Here is a 23,432-nt window from a genome sequence, read left to right on the forward strand (position 1 = left end):
AGGCAAACTGCAGTGGGTCAAGGAGGCCTTGAGGTGGGTGAGCACGAGGCGCTCAAAGGTCGTCATTACCACAGAGGTCAGGGCGACTGGTCTATAGTCATTAAGGCCTGTGATCCTCTGCTCTTTGGGAACTGGGATGATGGTGGATGTTTTGAAGCAGGTAGGTACCATGCATTCAACCAGTGAAGTGTGAAAGATGTCCGTAAACACTGGAGACAGCTGGTCTGCACAGTGCTTCAGTGTGGAGGGGGAGACAGCGTCTGGTCCAGCTGCCTTGTGGAGGTTCTGTTTCTTTAACAGTTTGTTGACGTCCCTCTCCTGGATGGAGAGAGGTGCGATGGGGGGGAGGGGGCTGTCTGGGTCCATTGTGTAGGGGGGGGTGGGGGGGGGGTAGTGTCTCTGTCCAGGCTGTAAAGAAGAGGTGTGATAGCTATGGAGGAGGGTTGGTTGATTGGGTCAGAGTCAGGAGTGCTCCATTGTCTGTCGAATCTACAGTAGAAGTCATTCAGGTTGTTTGCAAGTGTGAGGTCATCCATAGAGTGGGGGGATTTGGTTTTGCAGTCTGTGATCACTTGAAGGCCTTTCCAGACTGACGAGGAGTCGTTGGCTGCAAACTGTTGTTCTAGCTTCTTTGAGTACTGTCGTCTGGCCTCCTTAATCTCCTTGCCAAACGTGTACTTAGCCAGTCTAAACCTTTCCTTGTCTCCACTCCTGAAAGCCCTCTTCTTCTCTAAACTAAGCTGTTTGAGTCTTGCTGTGAACCAGGGCTTGTCATTGTTGTAACTCACCCTGGTGCGTGTTGGAATACATCTGTCCTCACAGAAGCTGACATCTGACGAAGCTGACGAAGTATGACATCACAGACTCTGTGTATTCGTCCAGGCTGTTGGAAGCAGTCTTCTGCAGCTCCTCCACTGCTTCTCTGCTGCTCCAATTCTTAGATGTCCGCACAGCAGGTTTAGAAAGTTGTAGTTTCTGCCTGTATGCCAGGATCAGATGAATAAGAGCGTGGTCAGATAGTCCCAGAGCCGTGCAGGGAACTGCGTCCTGATGGTGCTGTAACAGTGATCCAAAATCTTCTCCTCCCTGGTCGCGCATTTCAAGATTCAAGATTCAAGATTTCTTTATTTGTCACGTGCATACAAGTATACAGTGAAATGCAAAAGTGACAGTGCCACAGAGTAGTGCAACAACACAATAAGTTTTAAAATACAATAAAATAAAAATAGAAGTACTAAAAAATATACAGTATGGACAGTATAAACAGTATAAACAATATGAACAGTATAGCCAGTAAGCAATATAAATAGCAGATGGATGATTATGTGTGTGCATATGTGTTAGAATGACAGTGCATGTGTGAGTGACTTGAGGGGGGCACTGGTGGGGTCATCGTTGACAATTCTGATGGCATGGGGGAAGAAACTCAGTCTTAGCCTCTCTGTTTTTGCTGCATGACAGCGGAGGCGTTTTCCTGACGGCAGCGGCTGGAACAGTCCATGTTTCGGGTGGTGAGGGTCCTTCATAATCCTGTATGCTCTGGTCCTACACCTCCTGGTGTACAGGACATGGAGAGGGGGGGTTGGAGCTCCCATGGTCTTTTCTGCCAGGCGTACCACCCTTTGCAGAGTTCGCCTGTCCTGGGCCGTGCTGTTACCGTACCAGACGTACCAGCATTTGATTAACTGTTTATATTCAGGGAGTTTGTGAGTTAAGTTGCCCTTGTTAAAGTCCCCAAGGACAATAACTGGGGAATACGTGTTCACTCTCCTTCTCTCCACTCCTAATATTTGGTCGGCAAGTTGACGTTGAGCCACTTTCACATCAGCTTGCGGAGGGATGTAAACTCCAGCCAATATAAAAGAAGTGAATTCACGTGGAGAGTAAAACGATCTGCAGGTGATGAAAAATTATTCCACGTCAGGAGAACAAGTTTGCAAAATCACTTTCACGTTGTTGCACCGGCATTGATTTATATAGAAACAGATCCCTCCACCTTTCACTTTGCGTGTAGAAATCGGGTCGCGATCCGCCTGTAACAACTAAAAGCCGGGCCACGATTCCGTGAAACACAAAACAGAAGAGAGAGAAAAGTCTCTATTTGTCCTGATAAGAAGACACAATTCGTCCATTTTGTTGCACAGTGCGCGGACATTTGAGAGGAGTATTCCCGGTAGAGGCAAGCGTAATCCTCTCTCCCTGAAGCGCACCAGAGCCCCGGTGCGCTTGCCTCTCCCCCTCCATCTCACTGCTTGGCCAAAGGCCAGAGCACCTTTGACTAGAATGTCCAGTAAATCCACAGATGAGGCGAGAAAGGTGGCACATAAATCAGATGATGTTGAGTCCCTGATGTTAAGTATCTCGTCCCTCGTGAAAATAAACTTAATGGAATCACAATTAACAGAATTAAAGACGAAAAACAAACAAAGAAGTGCGCACCAACACACCGTGGCAGCCGTTGGAGACGCCATGTGTATGTACTATTACTTTTGATGCCCTGAAATAAAAAAAAATGTAATCTCTAAATGGTGAAACCAATATGTACACAGATATCCTCAAATGAAAATCTCTACTTTCACTTCATAATAATTGCTTAACTTCAAATCCAAACTTTTGGATTAGCCAAAAGAAGAAAACATTTTTCACTGTCCCATTGACATTCACTGTCCCATGATAATGATCAGATTCCAGTTTTTATATTTTACTATCCAGAAGGATTGCCTTCAAAATAAAGGTTTTATAGTCTTAGGACAAAAAATTGTCTGAGGAATTCCTATCTTGAATTGAACTCAAAGAACTCAACATTTTGGAAAGTGCAGAGCCAGAAGTGCGCTAAAGGCACGGAGCATGAGGAAATCAGAATTGACCCCTATGTACATGAGTGCTCTCTGTGCTCTGTAAATTCCGACCCATGAATCAAAATCTTGAATCAAAAAATGTACATTATCCCCAGGAATGTCGTTGTATTTTCCACTGGCCAAATCATACAATTTTGGAACAAGTGCTGGGTCAAATGTGAAATAGCTTTATTTAGAAATAATAGGCCATAAACGTGTACCTATATATTGCAAGTTGGTGTTTTAGTGATTTTCCCTGTTCTGAGGGAATCCAACACTTGACCCTAGCCCACTTAACCGTGGGAACTAGTGGAGACCGCAACAAACTTACACACACACACACACACAGAGCCACCACAATCAGCTGGGCTGGCCATGATAATGACTCACGATGAATCAGCACATCCTAAAACTGAGCACTGTAATTATACGGCCATGATTCAGCACTGAGAATAGTTTAGGAACACAATTATTAAAATCAGATCAGTTAGTTAGTTGGTTTTATATACCAAGATCATCAAAATTTCCTGGCTCTCTAATTTCCTTACATGGTTTCTCCTACCATTGCTACGCTGATGACAGTCAACTCCTTCTCTCTTTCCCCCCCTCTGACACACAGGTGGCGACACATGTCTCTGCGTGTCTTGCAGACATTTCTGCTTGGATGTCAGCCCACCACCTCAAGCTCAACCTTAACAAGACTTGAGCTGCTCTTCCTCCCTGGGAAAGCCTGCCCTCTCCAAGACATCTCCATCACAGTCGAGAACTCCACTGTGACCTCCTCCCAGACAGCTAAGAATCTTGGGGTGATCCTTGACAACCACTTGTGCGGCGAACATCGCAGAGACAGCACACTCCTGTAGATTTTTCCTCTACAACATCTGAAGGATTCGTCCATTCCTCACAAGAGAAGCAGCACAACTCTTGGTCCAGGCACTTGTGTTCTCCCGTCTTGACTACTGCAACGCACTCTTGGCTGGGCTCCCTGCATCCACCTTCAGACCTCTGCAGCTCATTAAGAATGCTACTGTCCATCTGGTGTTCAATCTCCCCATATTCTCCCACGTCACCACCCTCCTCCGCACCCTTCACTGGCTCCCGGCAGCAGCTTGCATCAGATTCAAGTTTCTGGTGCTCGCCTACCGGGCGGTAAAGGGAACAGCCCCTGCCTACTTGCAAGCAATGGTCAGCCCCCAAACCCCCGCCCGATCACTCCGCTCTTCCACCTTGGCTGGCAACCTCACACCGCCGCCTCTACAAGGATGCAGCAGTGGCGCTGTGCAGTCACTCACCGGCCACTTTATTAGGTACACTTTGCTAGTACCGGGTTGGACCCCCTTTTGCCTTCAGAACTGACTTAATTCTTTGTGGCATAGATTCAACAAGGTGCTGGAAACATTCCTCAGAGATTTTGGTCCATATTGACATGATAGCATCACACAGTTGCTGCAGATTTGTCGGCTGCACATCCATGATGCAAATCTCCCGTTCCACCACATCCCAAAGGTGCTCTATTGGATTGAGATCTGGTGACTGTGGAGGCCATTGGAGTACAGTGAACTCATTGTCATGTTCAAGAAACCAGTTTGAGATGATGTGAGCTTTGTGACATGGCGCGTTATCCTGCTGGAAGTAGCCATCAGAAGGGATGGACATGGTCAGCAACAATACTCAGGTAGGCTGTGGCGTTTAAACGATGCTCAATTGGTACTAAGGGGCCCAAAATGTGCCAAGAAAATATCCCCCACACCATTACACCACCACCACCAGCCTGAACCGTTGATACAAGGCAGGATGGATCCATGCTTTCATGTTGTTTACGCCAAATTCTGACCCTACCATCTGAATGTCGCAGCAGAAATCGAGACTCAACAGACCAGGCAACGTTTTTCCAATCTTCTATTGTCCAATTTTGGTGAGCCCGTGTGAATTGTAGCCTCAGTTTCCTGTTCTTAGCTGACAGGAGTGGGACCCGGTGTGGTCTTCTGCTGCTGTAGCCCATCTGCTTCAAAGTTCGACGTGTTGTGCGTTCAGAGATGGTCTTCTGCATACCTTGGTTGTAACGAGTGGTTATTTGAGTTACTGTTGCCTTTCTGTCTGGCCATTCTCCTCTGACCTCTGGCATCAACAAGGCATTTTCGCCCAGAGAACTGCCGCTCACTGGATATTTTCTCTTTTTCTGACCATTCTCTGTAAACCTTAGAGATGGTTGTGCGTGAAAATCCCAGTAGATCAGCAGTTTCTGAAATACTCAGACCAGCCCATCTGGCACCAACAACCATGCCACGTTCAAAGTCACTTAAATCACCTTTCTTCCCTATTCTGATGCTCGGTTTGAACTTCAGCAGGTTGTCTTGACCATGTCTACGTACCTAAATGCATTGAGGCCAGTGAGTGTATGTATATATATATAAAGGTAATCCTTCCTTCTAGCATTGTGAATGCCAGCAATCCTAGCATAGATTTTAGCTTATGATGACTGATGTATAGATGATTCACTTACTTTCGGCAAATGTAATTGTTGTAAGTCGCTTTGGATAAAAGTGTCTGATAAATGTAAAAAATGTAAATGTAATGTAAATGATTCGTTAAATTAAATTATGAGAAATACTTTACTCAGTAACGTCACTCCCATAGAATTCTATGGCCGCTCCCACTAAGGCCAACTTTGAGTGGTTGATATTCCAGGCTTATCTGCGCTGTGCAGGTCATTTGGTTAGTAATGAGGGCCCGGGGAGTCTAGTGTTTAGTAATTCTGTTTTTGCCTTTGGAGTCTGGACTTAAAGTCCCAAAAGTTCTGTCAACTGTAAATGAAAGGATCCCTAATTTGAAATAAAAGATAGACAAATTTGGCCAAATGCAGTGGTTTCCTATTCAAAAAGTGTTTAAATGTATGTTAAGCAACAGCTTGGGGTGGGTGAGGGGGTTGAGTGGTTATTTTAGGAGAATGAAAACATTGTGTGTGTGTGTGTGTGTGTGTGTGTGTGTGTGTGTGCGTGTATGTTTGTGTGTGTGAGAGAGAGATAGAGAGCTAGAGAGAGGCCTTAAGATGGTGGTAGCAGAGAGGCTGATAGTCTATGTGTACAGACAACCCTAGAATTAGAGCTGGTATTATGGGTATATTACTGTATAGCGCTCAGCTCCTAGTTTATCACATACACTTATGGTGTAGAATAACACTCTAAATCAAGCCAAGTGCCATGTCACTCCAGGCAGCCTTCCTCGCAAGCCCTTTCTGATCACACCGGATGAGAGGCCATCCACAGGAAATTCAGCAGGATCTTAATGGTGCGTTGCTGAAACGCTGACCCACCAGGATGGAACATACACTGTAATTGACACAATATATCTACTCATATGTTTCTGGGTGGAATGAGACTGTGAAGCTGCATGTTGACCTTTTAGAGTTGTCATGACGCACCAGCTAAGCTGATCTGGGAGAAGCCACTGATATATGGGGACATACAGTATTTCTGAATTGAAATGCATTGCAGTTTACCATTGTAAAGATACTTCATTCCCTGCTCTGTGCTATATTTCAACAAGGTTTGACAATACTGGTATTTCACAGCTCACATAAAAAGGGGACCATTTCCTTGTATTTGCCAGAACATTGCAGGGTTAGATTGCAAGCCATGTGTTAGAGAGGTTTGGGTGGAACCAATGATGGCACAGAGAGCGGAGAATAATGGTATCACCAAAAGGCGTATTTAATAATAAAAAAATAGAAAGGGGATAAGGGAAGGGGAAGAGTAGGGTATTCCAGAGAGTAGTCGAGGGCCAGTCTAGGGTCAGCAGGGGGAGGTCCAGTAAGAGGGGAGGAGAAGGAACCGTGGGAACTGGGAGGGGGCGAGGTGCGTGGGACAGGGGTAGAGGGTCGAGGTGACGAAGGGGCTAGGTCCGTGGGAGGGTCGAGGTGGAATCCAAGAGGGTCAGGACTGCAGGAGGAACACAGGAGACAAGGGGTAAGGCAACGACAAGGAGACAGACACAAGGAGCACTAAGAAAACCCTGGAGGGCTGAAGCGGAGTAGCGAGGTTTACAAAGATGGTCACAGTATGTTCTGGCACTGGAGTGGAGTTCAGGCAGGGTTTATGTAGGGTGCTGATTGGGGATGGGTCGCAGGTGTGCTGATTGGGGATCGGGTCCAGGTGCGTTGTTGACTGGTAGGAGGACGCATCAGAGATGACCGCCACGGCCTCGAGGTGGTGCCAGAGGGTTGGTTAGGAGGGGGAACCGTAACACCGTGTGGGCTTTAGAAGGAGCCTAACGAGTGTGATATCCACCAGAGCTCAAGTTGCTATCGGTATATTAAGGAATGAGCTCAGATAGAGGGACTTGTAAATAAAATGGTACTTATGTTCCCTATGACAACTGTAGCGTAACATGGCAACATACGTAACATAGCCTAGTGAGGCTATACTAACAAGTGCATGGCCTTATAGACCCCCTAGCCTCATTAGACAGATCACAGAACCATGAAGATCTCTGCTGTGATAAGTGAGGCAATCAGGATGATAAGGGTTCAGTAATTTATACAGACAGAACAAACTCTCTTTTCAAAGGTCTGTGATGGGCAGCGAATTACAATATTACAAAATAATTACATTTTCTTCAATGTTGCAAACTAATGTAGGCAACAACTTTCTGCAAAATCGTCCTATCCGGTCGGAAAAGACAACGCACATGACAAAAAACAACCATTCTATGGGCATATGGGGGAAGGGTTCTTGGAATGTAACATCCAATGAAATTGTGCACATTCTCCCATTGCTCCATCCAGTTCAATCCAAGCCAAATCTGCTAATCTAAAATTCCCCAGACCTCCAAAATAGGCGTGAGAACAACGTGATTTGGAGATATGGCTCTAATACTGTACATATGTTTGATTTTAGATACAGAATGCAGATGACGTTTTGATTACACCCTTGGAGAAATTCCGGAAAGAGCAAATTGGTGCTGCAAAGGTAAGAACCACCTACAGTATTTATCTGATAGTACCCCTCTTTGGGTTTGATTCAGAATGTACTGCATATGAGTAGTTTTACTGGTATCCAATGATGTAACTCTGACTCTATGAAACCCCCCGGTGACTATCCTTTCTAAGGTTATATGTCAAGTAGATGACTATACATAAAGCATCGACTGTTGTCTAGCAGAGAGCGACATAGAATGAACTGCCCCGAAATTAATCAGTGAGAGTAACTCAAGGATTATGATTCTTCAGTACATTATGCATTTATTCAAAATCTGCAGAAAAACCCTGCACCTTTTGAGTATAAGAATAGCTCTGTATTCACCATCATACAAAACCCTTCCTCCAGTAAGATTTTGATTGTATTTCACTCAGATCTATTTAAAATGATCATGAACAGTATCTCCCATGGCCAGTGCATTGTCTTGCTTTGAGACATACTGTCATTTTGTCACTGCAGTCATGTGTTCTTGCAGTAGCTGACCACATTGCAGAGTGCAGTCTCGTTGCTACGAGCCATGCTTTCATTACAGTCCAAAGAAGAGGCACATGAAAAGTCCAACAGCACGTGTCATTCCCTTGGTGAGATCAAACATCTTTACAGAGCACCTCCCACCGAGATCCATAGTCTGACTGTCTCTGTCTCTTCATAGGGCCCCAGTGAATTATTGGCCCATCTGTACATAAGCCAAACCTTGTGAGAAACATTCTGACCTCCAAGTCAGAATCACACCTCTTGATTTATATTGCATGAGCAGAGTGCCACTGGCTTTTGCAATCAGGTTAATTCAAGGTTTAGTTTTCAAAATCAAAATCAACTCTCTTTACTCAAAATAGAATATGTATCTAGGATTTTTTTTTCTCATTTCTTACTGCATAGAAAAACTGTGTATCTTAACTCCATATCTCTATCATAATGTCTGTCTGCCATATTAAAACTGCACACATTTCTCTCCCATCTCTCTCACACACATGCACTCAGTGTTATTGCTCCATCCTCCCTGTTTATAAAATGGCTTCTTAAATGCCACTCCCTCCTTCTTTTATTTCCTCAAACTACTTCCTCCTAATGGTTCACCCCCTCCCCCGCCCCGAAACATTAGTCCAACTAGAGTGAGATAAAAGGCACTGATCACGAGTGCATGAACAACTTTCCACCATTCCAGGAATCCTTGAAGATCTGCAGGCAGTCTGACCCTTTCAATTACTGCTCTCCATGTCGGAGAACATCAGATGAGCAAATGAGGAGTTCTTACCTTATTTGGGAATACAGCTGGTAATCCCAGTGAGGTCACTCACTGATGTGAGTTGGGCCAAAGCACAATGGTTTCTTGGCCATAACACCCACTCTATGCTCACATCACTCTACGTTGACATACACACATTCTCTAAAATATACTCTAATGCCTAACAAAATACAGTACTGTAAACTGACAAAACACAATCAGAGCAGTCTAGCTAGAAAACACACTTCCTTCAGACCTACACAGATAATTAAAACTGCTTTCACATGTTCATTACATGGAACTCTGTTGAAACTATTCTAGTAGCATGGAACTCATCTCAAAGTGAGATAAACTGTACGTTTCTATTCCAGTTTCTTGAGATGACTATTTAGTAAAAAATTTTACATATAATTTACTTTCCACTGAGGACATTCATTTAAGACAGTAAATATAACAATAAATGTGATTTAGATGGCTTACAACAAATTGACTATAAAACTCCACAAGCTTTTTTTTATTAGAATTTGATTCTGCTGAAACCATGACTAAGTTGTGAATATTGTATACTATAGTTTCTGCATGTCAAGAACACTTCAATCAATCTACAAATGTGAGAATTAATAATGCCAGTAACCATCACTTACAACTTAATAGATTTTTTTCTCCATGCTGAATGCTATAAAGGTAGCTACTGTAGATTATTGTACAGCACTGAACTGTTGAAAGCAATGGAGAATGCATTCTATGACAAAAATGGCCATCTTTTTATGTTTGGTTGACAACAATCCATGCTCTGACTATATCTTCTCTATCCCTCATCCCCGTATACTGATGTAAGTGGGCTTTTGGCACATTTAGCTTGTGCGCCCGTCTGCTAAATCGTCGGTCTATCTCTTTGTCTTGAGGCCTCAACCTCAGGCCTGAACTTTCACATACAGTTGCTGAGCTAAGGACTGTATGTTGGATTTCATTTAGAACCTGAGAGCCAAGGGAGGTAAACTGCCTCAAGCTGACTCAACATAAATAGCGTGTGTGTGTGTGTGTGTGTGTGTGTGTGTGTGTGTGTGTGTGTGTGTGTGTGTGTGTGTGTGTGTGTGTGTGTGTGTGTGTGCGTGTGTGCGTGCGTGCGTGCGTGCGTGTGTGTTAGACACCCTTAGACCTTGGAATTTAAGCAGGCTACAGGTAGACTTTCTTAAATAAACACCAGAGAGGTTTGGACTGGCGGGTGGCATGGCTGCTGGGAGCCTGCTCTCAACACCTAAAACCTGATGGTACTATACCATACTCCTCCTATAGGGTCTCTAAACTGAAAGGGCACTGTAGGGGATCCCTGCTAGCAGAATGTGAGGAATTAACACATCTTCATACAGCCGAGATGTGAGTCAGATGGCCAGAGCACTGTTGATCAGATGAGCACTGCTCATCAGCCTGCTCCAGCCTAGCCAGTCACAGTAAGTGGTGGAGAAGTGTGTTCTCCCCCCAACTTCCATGCACAACACTGATCAGTTAGCTATTCCTACTCATTTAAAGTCACCAGACCTAATCAGAACACTAAATGTTGGCGTATATAGAGACTGATGTAAATGTAGTGTTATATGACCTATAGTTGTTTTCTTCTTTATGTGTGCTAATACCTGTGAGGTGTACATCATAGTGTAATCTTCATCACATGCTTCGATTGCAGATTTGCAGTTCACTTTATTCCCATCTTGTGGTACCTCTGTGATTATGCTTTGAAAGGTACTTTTGAGTTGTTTTGACAGTAAAATGCTTTATTAAAGGATCACCATATTGTTTAGAACTTGATCAATGTCAGACATGCCAATGGAGTTTCACATCTTAATAAAATAGTGTTTGAAGATTGATGGTATATAGTTAGTTATTCCAAGTTTGGCAAGGAATAAGATTCTTAAAAGTACGCCTCAGATCAGATACTGAGGAGGGAAACATCTCTTTTGTTGAGGCAATCTTCTGAGAGTATCTCCTGACTTCAGTATGAGACATGAGTAGTGTACTGTATATTATTAACCATAGAGATAGAACAGTATCTGTATCTATCTGTGTGAAATGAACTGCCACATTTGGTAACATTAGTATACAGTAGCTTATGCCATTAATATATCCTGTGCAATAATTTTCCATTACAAAATGTTCACAATTTTATATAAACATTATTAATCATCATCTAGAGTGGTGTAGAAAATAGAGAAATGTGTAGAATTTAGACGTTTTGTAACAGTTTGACTTGTATACAATTAACGTCATTTCAGTACAATTTCTGTTGTTTGTTTTCATGTTCTTTAACTTTTCAGAAGCAGTATGATTCCTCCTAAGGAAACAGGAGTTTAGGGAAGAAAAAAGACTCCTTCCTTTTTAGTAAAACATTTGAGCTTGACTGAAGCTTTTATTTTCCTCTGCCTCTTAGTGGAATTGAGAGCAGCTTGTGTGTGGTGGAGCATCAAAATAACCCTGCTATTGCTATTTAATCGCCATTCTGGACCCTTGCTCCAATTAGCCCAAGTTCTAATGAGCTCAGAGAGATGGGTTGCAGAGTGCTCACTTTCATGTTTCTGCTCACAGACCCCATTTAAAAGCTGTCCACGGTTAAATATTCTGTGTGTGACGCTTTGCTATCTTGTGATGTCAGGAAGCCCTGGCTGTCTGGAGATTCCAATGTGTTGGACTGGTGTGTGTGCCCCCCCCCCCTTATTCTTGCCTCTGCCTGCCACTGTCACCATGGCAATGAGAGGCAGGATTGTAATCATGGCCCTAAGGATCGTTAGGGCCTGTGTCAAAACGGGGCGGTATAATACGCCTGCCCTGAGTTACTATGAGTTACTATGCCTCATCATGCCTCCTGTGTGGTACTGTATTCAGTTACCTCTCTATGCTACGGCAGACAGAGTGCACCTGAGGACCAGGGGAACACCTGCCTGCTATTCCCATCAGCCTATTCCTCCCTGGAAGGCTAAGTTGCTAATTAGCAAACTCACCCACCCGACAACTACCATCAAAGAGCACTAACAACAGTATAAGACATGTTGGGATGAGATTATATCACAGTGGAATCGCAAGACACACATTGAAAGCATCAGGATCCGCCTTTATCAGCATACAGGCAAACATAACTAACAGATAAGGAATTCTCCCCTGCACAGTTTGTTTTACGCACGATGGGGTGTTGGAGAGGAGCTTGACAGTCCCTGTTTGGCTTTATCCATCCCTGTCTGGCTGAGAGCTGTGAGGTTCTGACATAAGGTCCTGTCTGGAATTCCTAACAGGCTCCAGGGTCTGTCTGTCTATGTCGATGTCTATGTCCTCTGCCATCCTGCGTCAGGCTTCAAAGCTTTTCCCAACGTGACAGAAACACCCTCTTCTACACCAGGGTGCCTGCTCTTTAAAATGGCTGTATTGCATTCTGATTGCAATAAAAGCCTGAGGGTGGAGAGAACCCTCACAGCAGGGATATACCTATAAACATCAGGAGTCCTGAAAGCTTCTCTTCATGGTAGAACCAGTAAATACATGTCCTGTCTGGACCAAACCCAAGCAGGAGCGTTAAAATGACTAAATCAGGCTGTCTGCCTTACAGACTCACTGAGTCATTATCTTCTCTCTCTGTCTGTGGTTGTGTTTAGAGTTAGTCCACACAATTGTTTTCTGGAACGCTCTGTTGGGAATGCCGTGTCTGCAGAGCTTGACTGCACCTAAAGCTCTTAATTTGACGTGATCCCCAGTGTGTGTGTGGCTTCCTCTGGGCTTCAGCCCGGTGTAGTCTCACAAAATTATGTCATGTCAACAGGAGTCACAAAGGTAGACTGTCAGCTTATTTTGTTCTCTAATAAAAACTACACAAACCTTAAGGGAAATGTATTTCCTGTCAACATGATGTCATATTTATTTATCTATTTATTTATTGTGTGTATTTATTTATTGTACATCTGGTTACCTTTCCTTATTCTGAGTAGGTGGGACATACATAATAGACTTTACCCTTCAAAAGATCGTATTGGCCCAAACATCCAGGAAAATTTTAAATAAGAATCTAGTACTTGAAATTATTTTGGTCAGAATTGTAATAGTGATGTAGTGGGTTATAGTGTCCTGTGTGTGAATTTGTCTGATGAGTTAAACTGTGATAGGATTGTTAAAGTGTAATGCTGTGCTAGGTCATATCAGTAGCCAGTAGATAAGGCCTGGGGTTAATGCAAGGGCCATGGGAATGAAAACAAACAGCTAGGGTCTGGTTACAGTGGCTGTTTCCTCAGCATAACCCTCACATTCTGTCTCTCGACAGGCCCTTTGCAAGTGTTTGTAGAGTGGAGAAGGGCATTAAGTGGGTGAAGACTGGTTTGGAGTCCAGACATGCAGTGTTTTAAGACAGGACAAGCTTGGGTGACCTCAGCCAGACGGATACTTTCTGCTTGGACAGAGTATCATTAAGGCCTGTGAATTGGATCTGTTGTTGGGTGAAATGTTCAAACTCCAAGTCTGTGTGGTTAATAAATGGGAGGCTGGCATGAAAAGTCGATTTCCTGCTCTCATCTCAGCACTGGCAGGGACACTTTTAATCCTGGAACTTGTGATAGAATTCAACATTTTACAGCAGGTGAAGCATGAAGGCACGAATTGTTACTAGATACAGCACTCTCTCTCGTGTTGTCTGTGCCAAAATACAAGATACATAAATACTAGAAATACTTCAGAATGTCATTACAACGTCAGCAATATCTGCTTTGATTATTGTGGCTATGGTACAGGAAGTGCACAAAGGTAACATCCCAGGAAACATAGTGATAATATATTGAGGTCTCCAATGACCATATTCAGATTGTCTTCTGAACATGTTATGGTTATATGCCACTTTTATGATGCATAATAATGTCTTAAAAAGAATACAAATTACCTATTGAAAATTGTCATGGTGAGATGAAGTTAGACTTCCACCTAGTGGCCTTGTAGTTTAAATACACTGCCCTTACTCTATTATGCAGTAAGCAATGTTTATCTTGTCAATAATTATAGCAACATTCTCTGAAGAGTTTACACAACCGCCCTGGTGTCGTTAACTTTTTTTAGGAGGGGAAGAAGAAATTTGACAAGGAAACAGAAAAATACTACTCCATTCTAGAGAAGCACCTCAACTTGTCCTCTAAAAAGAAAGAGGCATTCCTGCAAGAGGTAAGTAACCATTACAAGATAAAATAGAAGTTTGCAAAACTATGAGCCCCATCATATCTAAAAACTATGATGTTTTTTGTGACTAAAGAATTCTTTAGCAGCCCCAAGGTCAACTCATATATGTCATGGTTAACATTATACACCATTGGTTACTTATTACCTTCTCAGGCAAACTCTGAAAAAGCAGTGGTGTAGTCATTAACCCTGGCTTAAATCATCTCCACAGTGCATACACAAGTTTAAGTCCCCCTTTGTCATGAGTGTAACCCATGATGTGTGTTCATTCCCAGGCAGACACACAGATTGATAAAGAGAGACAGGTCTTTTATGACGCCTCTCTTGAGTATGTTTTCAAAATCCAAGAGGTGCAAGAAAAGAAGAAGTTTGAATTTGTTGAACCGGTAAGTAACACTGTAGTAGACCTTTTCTCTTGCATTATCATTCACTTAGGAGTCAGGCTACTTGCTAGTTGTTATAGTTCATGCAACACATGCAACACTTACAGTAAGTTGATATGGTCCCCCCCCAAAGTTCCACATGTTCTGTCTGAACTAGGTAAATCGGCTTTTAGTTTCTGTGCACTGTGTCACTGTGTCAATTTAAGACCTTGATAAAGGATCAATCATCATCCTCATTCATTATGTTGTGTAAGTTGTGGTTGGAATTGATTTGTTTATGGAATTTATTAATGAACTGTACTATGTTTTTAGGGTTAAGGGTTAACATTTTATTGTCTATGTTTGTAAGCAGGGCTCCTCTGAAAAAGAGACCTCAGTCTCAGTAGGACCCTCTGCCTAAATAAAGGTTTAATAATAATACATAAAAGCCCCCTTTACAGTTATGGGGAGGGTGTTAGTCAATGCTAACGTCTTTATTGGAGAAGCTAACAGGAAGCATTAAGTTCTCAGGTATTAAGTGGCTGGGAACGTGAGATGAGAGCTAAGCGGGTCTTTAAAAGCCCTGGGTCCCATTTGTTTACGTCCGTTGGCAGCAAACCTGGGCCAAAAATATAAATCTCCAGGCCCCAAGTAGTGCTGGGAAAATGACAACGCTCAACCTTGCCTGTGATGAATATGGGCACAGATAAGGTGACACATCCTTGAACATTTGATATACCTATCCTCATCTCCAATATCAAATCAGCAGTTGTGTCTCAGGATTGGACTGAGTGAGAATAGTGCCGACAAACAATCTGAACTATACAGAAGTCTCTAGACTGGAGACGGGTTCTGTTCCAAAAGTGTTGATTTTCATATCAATGATCAAACATCTTATATTCAGGGTATGACATCAATAGGTTTTTGAGCCCTTTACAGCATCTACTAGCCTATTTCCCTGTGGAGATATTCCATACCATTCTAACCAATTTAGTTCTCATATTGGAACATCATATAAAGATGAAAAGCTTGTTTACTACTGTAAGATGTAAGATGTAGCTGTATATACTTACATGTCAAACAAGAAAACATATACAGTGCATTTGGAAAGTATTCAGACCCCTTAACTTTTTCCACATTTTGTTATGTTACAGCCTTATTTTAAAATAGATTCAATTAATTGTTTTCCTCAGCAATCTACACACAATACCCCATAATGACAAAGCAAAAACAGCTTTTTGTAAATGTTTGCTAATTTATTAAAAATAAAAAACTGAAATATTATATTTACATAAGTATTCAGACCCTTTACTCAGTACTTTGTTGAAGTACTTTTGGCTTTGATTACAGCCTCAAGTCTTCTTGGGTTTGACGCTACAAGCTTGGCATACCTGTATTTGGGGAGTTTCTCCCATTCTTCTCTGCAGATCCTCTCAAGCTCTGTCAGGTTGGATGGGGAGCGTTGGTGCACAGCTATTTTTAGGTCTCTCCAGAGACGTTAGATTGGGTTCAAGTCCGGGCTCTGGCTGGGCCACTCAAGAACATTGAGAGACTTGTTCCGAAGCCACTCCAGTGTTGTCTTGGCTGTGTGCTTAGGGTTGTTGTCCTGTTGGAAGGTGAACCTTCGCCTCAGTCTGAGGTCCTGAGCGCTCTGGGGCAGGTTTTCATGAAGGATCTCTCTGTACTTTGTTCCATTCATCTTTCCCTCATTCCTGACTAGTCTCCCAGTCCCTGCCGCTGAAAAACATCCCCACAGCATGATGCTGCCACCACCATGCTTCACCGTAGAGATGGTATTGGCCAGGTGATGAGCGTTGCCTGGTTTCCTCCAGATGTGACGCTTGGCATTCAGGCCAAAGAGTTCAATCTTGGTTTCATCAGACCAGAGAATCTTGTTTCTCCTGGTCTGAGAGTCCTTTAGGTGCCTTTTGGAAGCAAGCTAATGTGTTATGGTGCAAAGCATCGGACTGTTGTAAATTTCAACATGTCAATGTTATTGCATCTATCCCTACTCAAATAAACACAAGAATAACATATCTGACATCTATACTATTTAAGAATTCTTCCTGTTATTGTTCCTTCCCAGCTCCTGGCCTTCCTGCAGGGTTTGTTCACATTCTACCATGAAGGCTATGAGCTTGCACACGAGTTTGAGCCCTACAAGCAGCAGCTCCAGTTCAACCTGCAAAATGTAAGAGCCCATCTCTTGACACCTCAAGGGAGCAACCATCCACAGCAGCCTTCTCTTGAATCTTGTTCAAACATAACAAGCATGTTTTCACATACAGTCCGGCGATTAAATAAGATTCTCCACTGTACAATAAATCAATATTTCCAGAGTGTAATACAGTGACTGCAGGCCATTTGATTGTGTGAGCTTTCAGTAAAACTGCAGCTGCTGCTGTGCCCTCCTCTTACTGTGACCTTGCCACTTGTAGCCTCAAGGCCCCAATTTCTGTGTGACCCAAATTTCAACTCCACTGCCCCAAGTATGCCCACTCAGTTACCCCCTCCTATGCCCGCAGACACAGGAGGAAGTGATAGGGACTGAAGGAGGTTCGGGTATGTCAGTAATGTTATGTTGACCAGCTCGGTGATAAACATGTAGATGCCTGGAGCATTGACTTTCACTGGTCTCTTCATTTGACAGCATCATGTGCTATTCTATTTCAAGCCAGAGCTTTTGCTTGATATATTAGCTTTTTTCTAGTTTTTCTCAATGGGCTACTACTGCTAGTAGTTACTACTAAGTATTTGTAACAATTCACTGTGAGATCTAGGAGTCTTACACGGTTTTGCAGACATACAGTTGTCAAAGATGCATTGTTATCATCTGCTGCCTGATGTAAGCTCTCTGCAACATTTCCGATGATGATTTTTTTTACACGTCACACCATGGTCATACGCAGGGTTTAAACTGTTTTGCTATAATCTTATCTTGTGTTTATGTGTGCACTATGCAGACAAGGAACAACTTTGTGAGCACAAAACAGGAAGTGGAGAAACTGATGAAGAGAATCAGGTCTGCAGATCAGGACTACAAGCCGCCAGGCCAGTGGACCATGGAGGGCTTCCTCTATGTCCAAGAGAAGCGTGAGTCTCCCAAGACTATAGTCTCACAGCCTCTCCACACAGACAAGTGCATTGATTTTATACCCACCACCATAAACATGTCTTTCCGTTTCCCTCTTTCATACACATCTTCTTATCACATCTTCTTCTTCTCATTCAGCCTGCTTAATGTGTCCACTTTGATGTTTTCTCCAACAGAGCAGGAAATACCAAAAATAGTGGAACTTTATCTACAAAGATAAAACAAAATCTGACTTAATTGTGAATTTTATTTCAGAGGTCATTCCAGAACCTTGTGTTTCAGGAAGCAATCATGGTTCAGATGGCAGTGCTATTCCTTGCTCTGTTTCAGGGCCTCTGGGATGCACTTGGACGCGCCACTATTGCACTTATGAGAAAGGCAGCAAGACCTTCACCATGAGCAACTTTGAAAATAAGTCAGCTGGCAAGCAGGTTGTTTGTTGTATGGTTTCTAGAAAATAGTGTCACATTTAACTTTGTTTCCTTTTGTAGAACTCCATATTGCTATCACTTATCTTTGTCACCAAGGATTAAACCCTAAATCCCCTGTTCTATTGTAGAATGGTCTAGTCATGAGTCCCCCTGAGATGTTCAAGCTGAAGTCCTGTATCCGGAGGAAGACGGACTCCATCGATAAACGCTTCTGCTTTGATATCGAAGTCGTGGAGAGGTCTATAATTATTCATATAATCTATGCACCCATTCGTTGCGCATCACTTATTGGACTGAAAACATATTGGATATTGGAACAGAAACTGGATTACAGCAACAGTGCTATGTTTTATTAGAAACATAGACACTTGAATTTATGTAAATCGGGAGATTATGAACATAGATCTCACCACTGAAGTGAGATAATTAAAGAAACAGACCTTATACTTGTGAGGTGAAATTGCACTAATCAGAAGAGTGTTGGTTCTATTGAACACACTTGTGCATGGCACTTAACCTTGATTGCTATGGGGGATGAATTGACAACATTTACTGTGAGAAAAAGTGCACTTCCCTTTGATTAGCAGAGAAAATATCTTTGTTGAAAAAAGCTTGATTGGCTTTTAGCATCGGTATTAGTGCATAGTTAGGTATCAGTGTGTAGTGCCAGTGTTGTTTTCAGCTCTGTCCTGCATGTTCTTCATGTCCCTCTTATTCAAGCTTGTGTTTACTGTATGTCCACTACAGTAAATCTTTAACATAGATTTTTGTTTTATTTTCTATATGTACCAATTTTTCTTTTCTTTGTGTTCATGTTAATGTAGAAATGACATCTATCATGGAACTCTTTTCAGACCACTTCAATTTTTCTGTAAAGTCCGGTATGTGACCAGTCCTGCAATTTCAGAGCTGTTGCATGTGTGCTGCTAATCATCTCTTTCACTGATTCTTTGAATCTCTCAACCTCAAATGAACTTTGCAAAATCGCTTTTGTTTTTCTTCCACTCCACAACATCAATTAGGGGAAAGCATTATGAAACATGGTCATTGTCACTTGAATAATTCTAATAATGTCTAGTGTATAATACTAATAATGTCTTGAATAATTCACCAGTTTGCCTCCAATTGCAATATTGCTGAAAACCTTAAGGCATCAGGAATATTTCTTATTGAAATGTGTTTAATGTTTTACTGGCATAAAGGACAAGGGAGTGGGCATAGATTGATATGAAGATTTTTCAAATCAGATGGCCCTGGCAGAGAAAAGCTAAATTGATCAAGACATGTAATTCATGAGACCATGCCATCAGCACATTCATGGCTGGGTGTGTCTGAGAATGTAGGATGTAGCATATCACACTGCATTATTTTACCCCAGTACAGCCAGGAGCAGCATTCTCCACCTCTGCGAGCGCTGCTGAGCATGGGCAATAACTCCAGTTTACTTGCAGGATAACTCATTTATCACCCCAGAAATGCCACAAGGTGCTTGTTCTAAACCACAAGGGCAATGTGGGCCAAGCTCCAGTCAGCTTCAAGCTCATCCATTTATCCTCATTACATTGAACTTGTAGTTCCCACAGCCTAGTGAGAAATAGGCCACCCATTTCAACACCTCATTTTTAATAGCAACACAAGTAATATCTACATGGCTACATGTCTCTACATGGCTCTCAGCTGGTACTAACTTTCACTACTGGGCGGGGGCTAATGCATCAATGTTAATGCATCAATTTATGAATACATGTTGAACTATACTTACTACTAAATGGAACTGTATGTCTCCACTCTCACTAGTTAATGTAATGCCACGATGGTTAAAATTAGACTGAGACGATACGTGAGAAGAATTGTGTGTACAGAGATGAACTCACACAGCACACCTGGTGATAAACTATAGAACCTCCAGGGGAGAAAAGCACATGCATGCTGGGAGGAAAAAATGAGCCAGTCTTAAATGAACCACAAATTAATTTGGATTGGAGTGTTATCACAAAGACAACATAGGACACAGTGTGACGTGAAGCATTTCCTATCTTAGGCATGGTAGTGATTTTATAGAGATTTTATAGAGGTTTAAACCTGGCCTGCTCAGGGACCCATGGCTATGATCTGAAAGTGTCCTGGTTTTCTCTGTACCCTGTCCAGGCATGGCATTGTCACGTTGCAGGCACTGTCAGAGTCCAACAGAAGACTGTGGCTAGAGGCCATGGATGGCAAAGAGCCGGTGAGGAACTCTCTCACTTCATATTTCTTTTCATCATCTGTTGGCTCAAGTATGGCTAGTTTTTTAAAGATTTGACTGGGACACGGTCCCACAACCAAATATGTTGTCTTTGGCGCCCTCCTCTGTTATAAACTGTTTATTTTACGCCTTATGAAGCTATAGGCCTGATTCCACTGTAAGATTTTAACCTTAATAGCATTCAATAGCATTGGTCAAAGTAGGATATTTGTATAAACACATTTATATGATAGTCTTGAACAATAACTATACTGCAGGATGTCCAGACAATTTTCTGTTGTTGTAAGACCTCCTGATTTTAATCTATGTTGTTGGCTTTCTTTAGATTTATAACCTTCCAGCCATACTGAGCAAGAAAGAAGAGAGTAAGAATTTAATTAACATTTTTGACCACTAAAATAAAGACTTTACATAATGTCAAAGATGATAGTGCTAACTAACTAAATGTAACAAAGGTAAATTATTCTTTTTGTGCTGTAATAATTGCTCAATAATCTTCAATCCTAACCTTTTTCTGGTTTTGTTGTCAGCATTCTTATACATCTTCTCTTTTACACAGCTTGAACTACACCTACATATGTAAACTAAACAAATGTAAAAAAAAAAAAATGCTGATACCCAACAGCATTTGAATCATTTATCATTACAGTGAACTGAAATAATGCAACTAAAAAAGTACAATCGTATATCTCTGTATTCCCATGTACTATTTTTGTTTAACTCTCTTAATAGAGTAATTGATGTGTCAACCCTATTCTTATGTTTTTACAGCATTTCTAAATGAGGCCGGCTTTAATTTTGTGAGGAAATGCATTGACTTGGTGGAGAAAAAAGGTAAGGCACTTCTAGCAGTCGTTTATTTCTCCTAGGCTTCATCTGTCAAAACATGTCAAACTAGAGTTTACTTGTGTAAGAAATCCTGGTCTCCTTCTTTCTGTCCTGTCACCCTCTATGTCTGTCCCCCTCTATAATTCCTAATGTCTATAAAATGTCAATAAAACACCAAAGGAGGGTGGAACCACTTCACATTCAGCATAGACCCTTTGTTTAGAGAGTCAAAACTGTCATTTAATTTTCCGGTTAGGCAGAGGTATGTAGTATGTAGATCTTTTATGCCTTTGTGTAATCACACAGGGATAACCACAATGGGACTCTACAGAATAGGAGGGGTCAACTCCAAGGTTCAGAAGCTGATGACCACAGTCTTTTGTAAGTAACCTCTGGATCATTTTTATGACAAAGTACTACAGGAATGAAATTGAAAAGATCCTCTGCTTCAAGTTGTCCTATGCCTCAAACGTTGTTTTTTCCTGGCGTAAGCATCAAGATGTCTGTTCTGTATTTTAGAATACAGAAAGCGCTGTAGGTTCTCCTTGTGGTACAACATTGATATAACTAGTTGGTTTCACATGTGGATAGCATTTCCTTCTTTAGAGTCTTTGCATCACAGTTGAGCCCCTCACTCTGCATAGAGTTGAACAGGAACTGCTAGCAGCTGAGCTGAATACAATGAATCCTGTCCCCAGGGAGCTGTGTTGCTGAGAGGCTTACTCACAGCCGATTGCTCACCTCAGAAGCATACAGTAATCCCTTCCTTCCCCTCAAAACACAAGTTAGAAATATACAAGGAATTATACTAAAACATACAATCATATACAATCAAAGTATATAAAGACTATGTGTGTATTTATATACTCAATACACCAAACTGTGTCAGGTCTCTCAGGTACATTATGCACTCTCCCAAGTGTAATTGTAATTGTGAAAATTGTGTATCCAACAGCAACCAAAGCCCCTGTAGATATGGACCTGGACCCAGACACATGGGACAACAAGACCATCACCAGTGGCCTGAAGAATTACCTCAGGTCAGCTCGCTCCACCAGCTGTGACATAACTGGCTGTTAGGAATCATGATTACCCTTAATGGCTTTTCTCAAGCCCTGGGGGTATTAGTCATGCATTCTTAGCTGTCACTCACAAAGGAAGGTGTTCACTTTGTCCCACTGAATTAAAAGACCTTGTCACAAAGTGAGAAATGACAAATGCCATTTGCTATTTTATTCCACCAGGTGTCTCTCTGAGCCTCTAATGACATTCAAGCTCCACAAAGATTTCATCATGGCTGTCAGTAAGTTATGAAAAGACTGCATTTGGAAAAGTCAGGTCTGCTTAGGGTAAGGTCTCCTAAGGACATCCTTTTTAAACATTTTTCACGAAGGCTAGTCTGCAAAAGTCTGAGGAATTAACATGAATGTAAAACAAAATGTGGAAATTGAATTGTTACTTGCATAAAATATGCCTTATGTTTACAGTGAAATATGGAAGTGTAATCAAAGCAACCATGTGAAGACATAAGCTGTTCTGCTTTCTGACTTGACTTTTAGTCATCTGACAGCTTACTTCCATGTGTTTGGTATGGGCTCTTTACGCTTCTCCCCCAGAGTCAGATGATCAAAACTACAGAGTGCGTGCCGTCCACGCTTTGGTTCACAAGCTCCCTGAGAGAAACAAGGAGATGATGGAGTTATTGATCAAACACCTTGTCACGTATGTCTCTACTGCACTTATGAATCAGTTACACCGCAATCCACATCAAAGTAAAAGAGCAGGCCTATGGTGATGAAAGCATTTAAGTAATCTAAAAGGACAATATATTGTTGACTGTATTTCACTTGCTACAAGAGTTTAGAAATGCACATTAAGTTTCAGCACGTGGTGACTGTAGCCTTCCCTGAGACTGATAGTTGTTAAATATAGGGTTGACTGCAATGATCAACCCTAACCTCATACAATTGTAGTTTTAGGATGAAACAGCACAATGACAGCACTCTGTCTTAGTGATCTGGTCTTTTCCTGCTCCACAGTGTTTCCACCCACAGCCAGTTTAACCTGATGACTGTGTCCAACCTGGGGGTCATCTTTGGGCCAACCCTGATGCGCTCCCAGGAAGAGACTGTGGCTGCCATGATGAACATCAAGTTCCAGAATATTGTGGTGGAAATACTCATTGAGAACTTTGACAAGGCAAATTAATCATAGCTCAATGACTACTTGTTGTTATCA

The 23,432-nt window shown here is 42.1% G+C and overlaps 1 protein-coding gene across 11 annotated transcripts in view; it reads left to right on the forward strand.

The window, feature by feature from the left end:
* The window catches only part of arhgap42b (Rho GTPase activating protein 42b), a 72,525-nt gene that overhangs the window by 43,093 nt on the left and 6,000 nt on the right, over window positions 1-23,432 (forward strand). For 2 of the 11 annotated variants that reach the window (XM_083695057.1, XM_083695060.1), the window contains exons 4-20: window positions 7,733-7,804; window positions 14,118-14,219; window positions 14,510-14,620; window positions 16,683-16,787; window positions 17,560-17,689; window positions 17,946-18,121; window positions 18,250-18,359; window positions 18,946-19,002; window positions 20,270-20,348; window positions 20,692-20,731; window positions 21,138-21,200; window positions 21,501-21,575; window positions 21,893-21,949; window positions 22,150-22,234; window positions 22,439-22,497; window positions 22,811-22,916; window positions 23,234-23,393. In XM_083695057.1, the coding sequence (XP_083551183.1) occupies window positions 7,733-7,804; window positions 14,118-14,219; window positions 14,510-14,620; window positions 16,683-16,787; window positions 17,560-17,689; window positions 17,946-18,121; window positions 18,250-18,359; window positions 18,946-19,002; window positions 20,270-20,348; window positions 20,692-20,731; window positions 21,138-21,200; window positions 21,501-21,575; window positions 21,893-21,949; window positions 22,150-22,234; window positions 22,439-22,497; window positions 22,811-22,916; window positions 23,234-23,393 (1,587 nt within the window). The remainder of the gene's footprint in view (window positions 1-7,732; window positions 7,805-14,117; window positions 14,220-14,509; window positions 14,621-16,682; window positions 16,788-17,559; window positions 17,690-17,945; window positions 18,122-18,249; window positions 18,360-18,945; window positions 19,003-20,269; window positions 20,349-20,691; window positions 20,732-21,137; window positions 21,201-21,500; window positions 21,576-21,892; window positions 21,950-22,149; window positions 22,235-22,438; window positions 22,498-22,810; window positions 22,917-23,233; window positions 23,394-23,432) is intronic. The other 9 variants (XM_083695061.1, XM_083695063.1, XM_083695065.1 and 6 more) reach the window with 6 other exon arrangements.

This window comes from Argentina silus (genome assembly GCF_951799395.1).
Source record: "Argentina silus genome assembly, chromosome: X".
Classification (NCBI taxonomy): domain Eukaryota; kingdom Metazoa; phylum Chordata; class Actinopteri; order Argentiniformes; family Argentinidae; genus Argentina; species Argentina silus.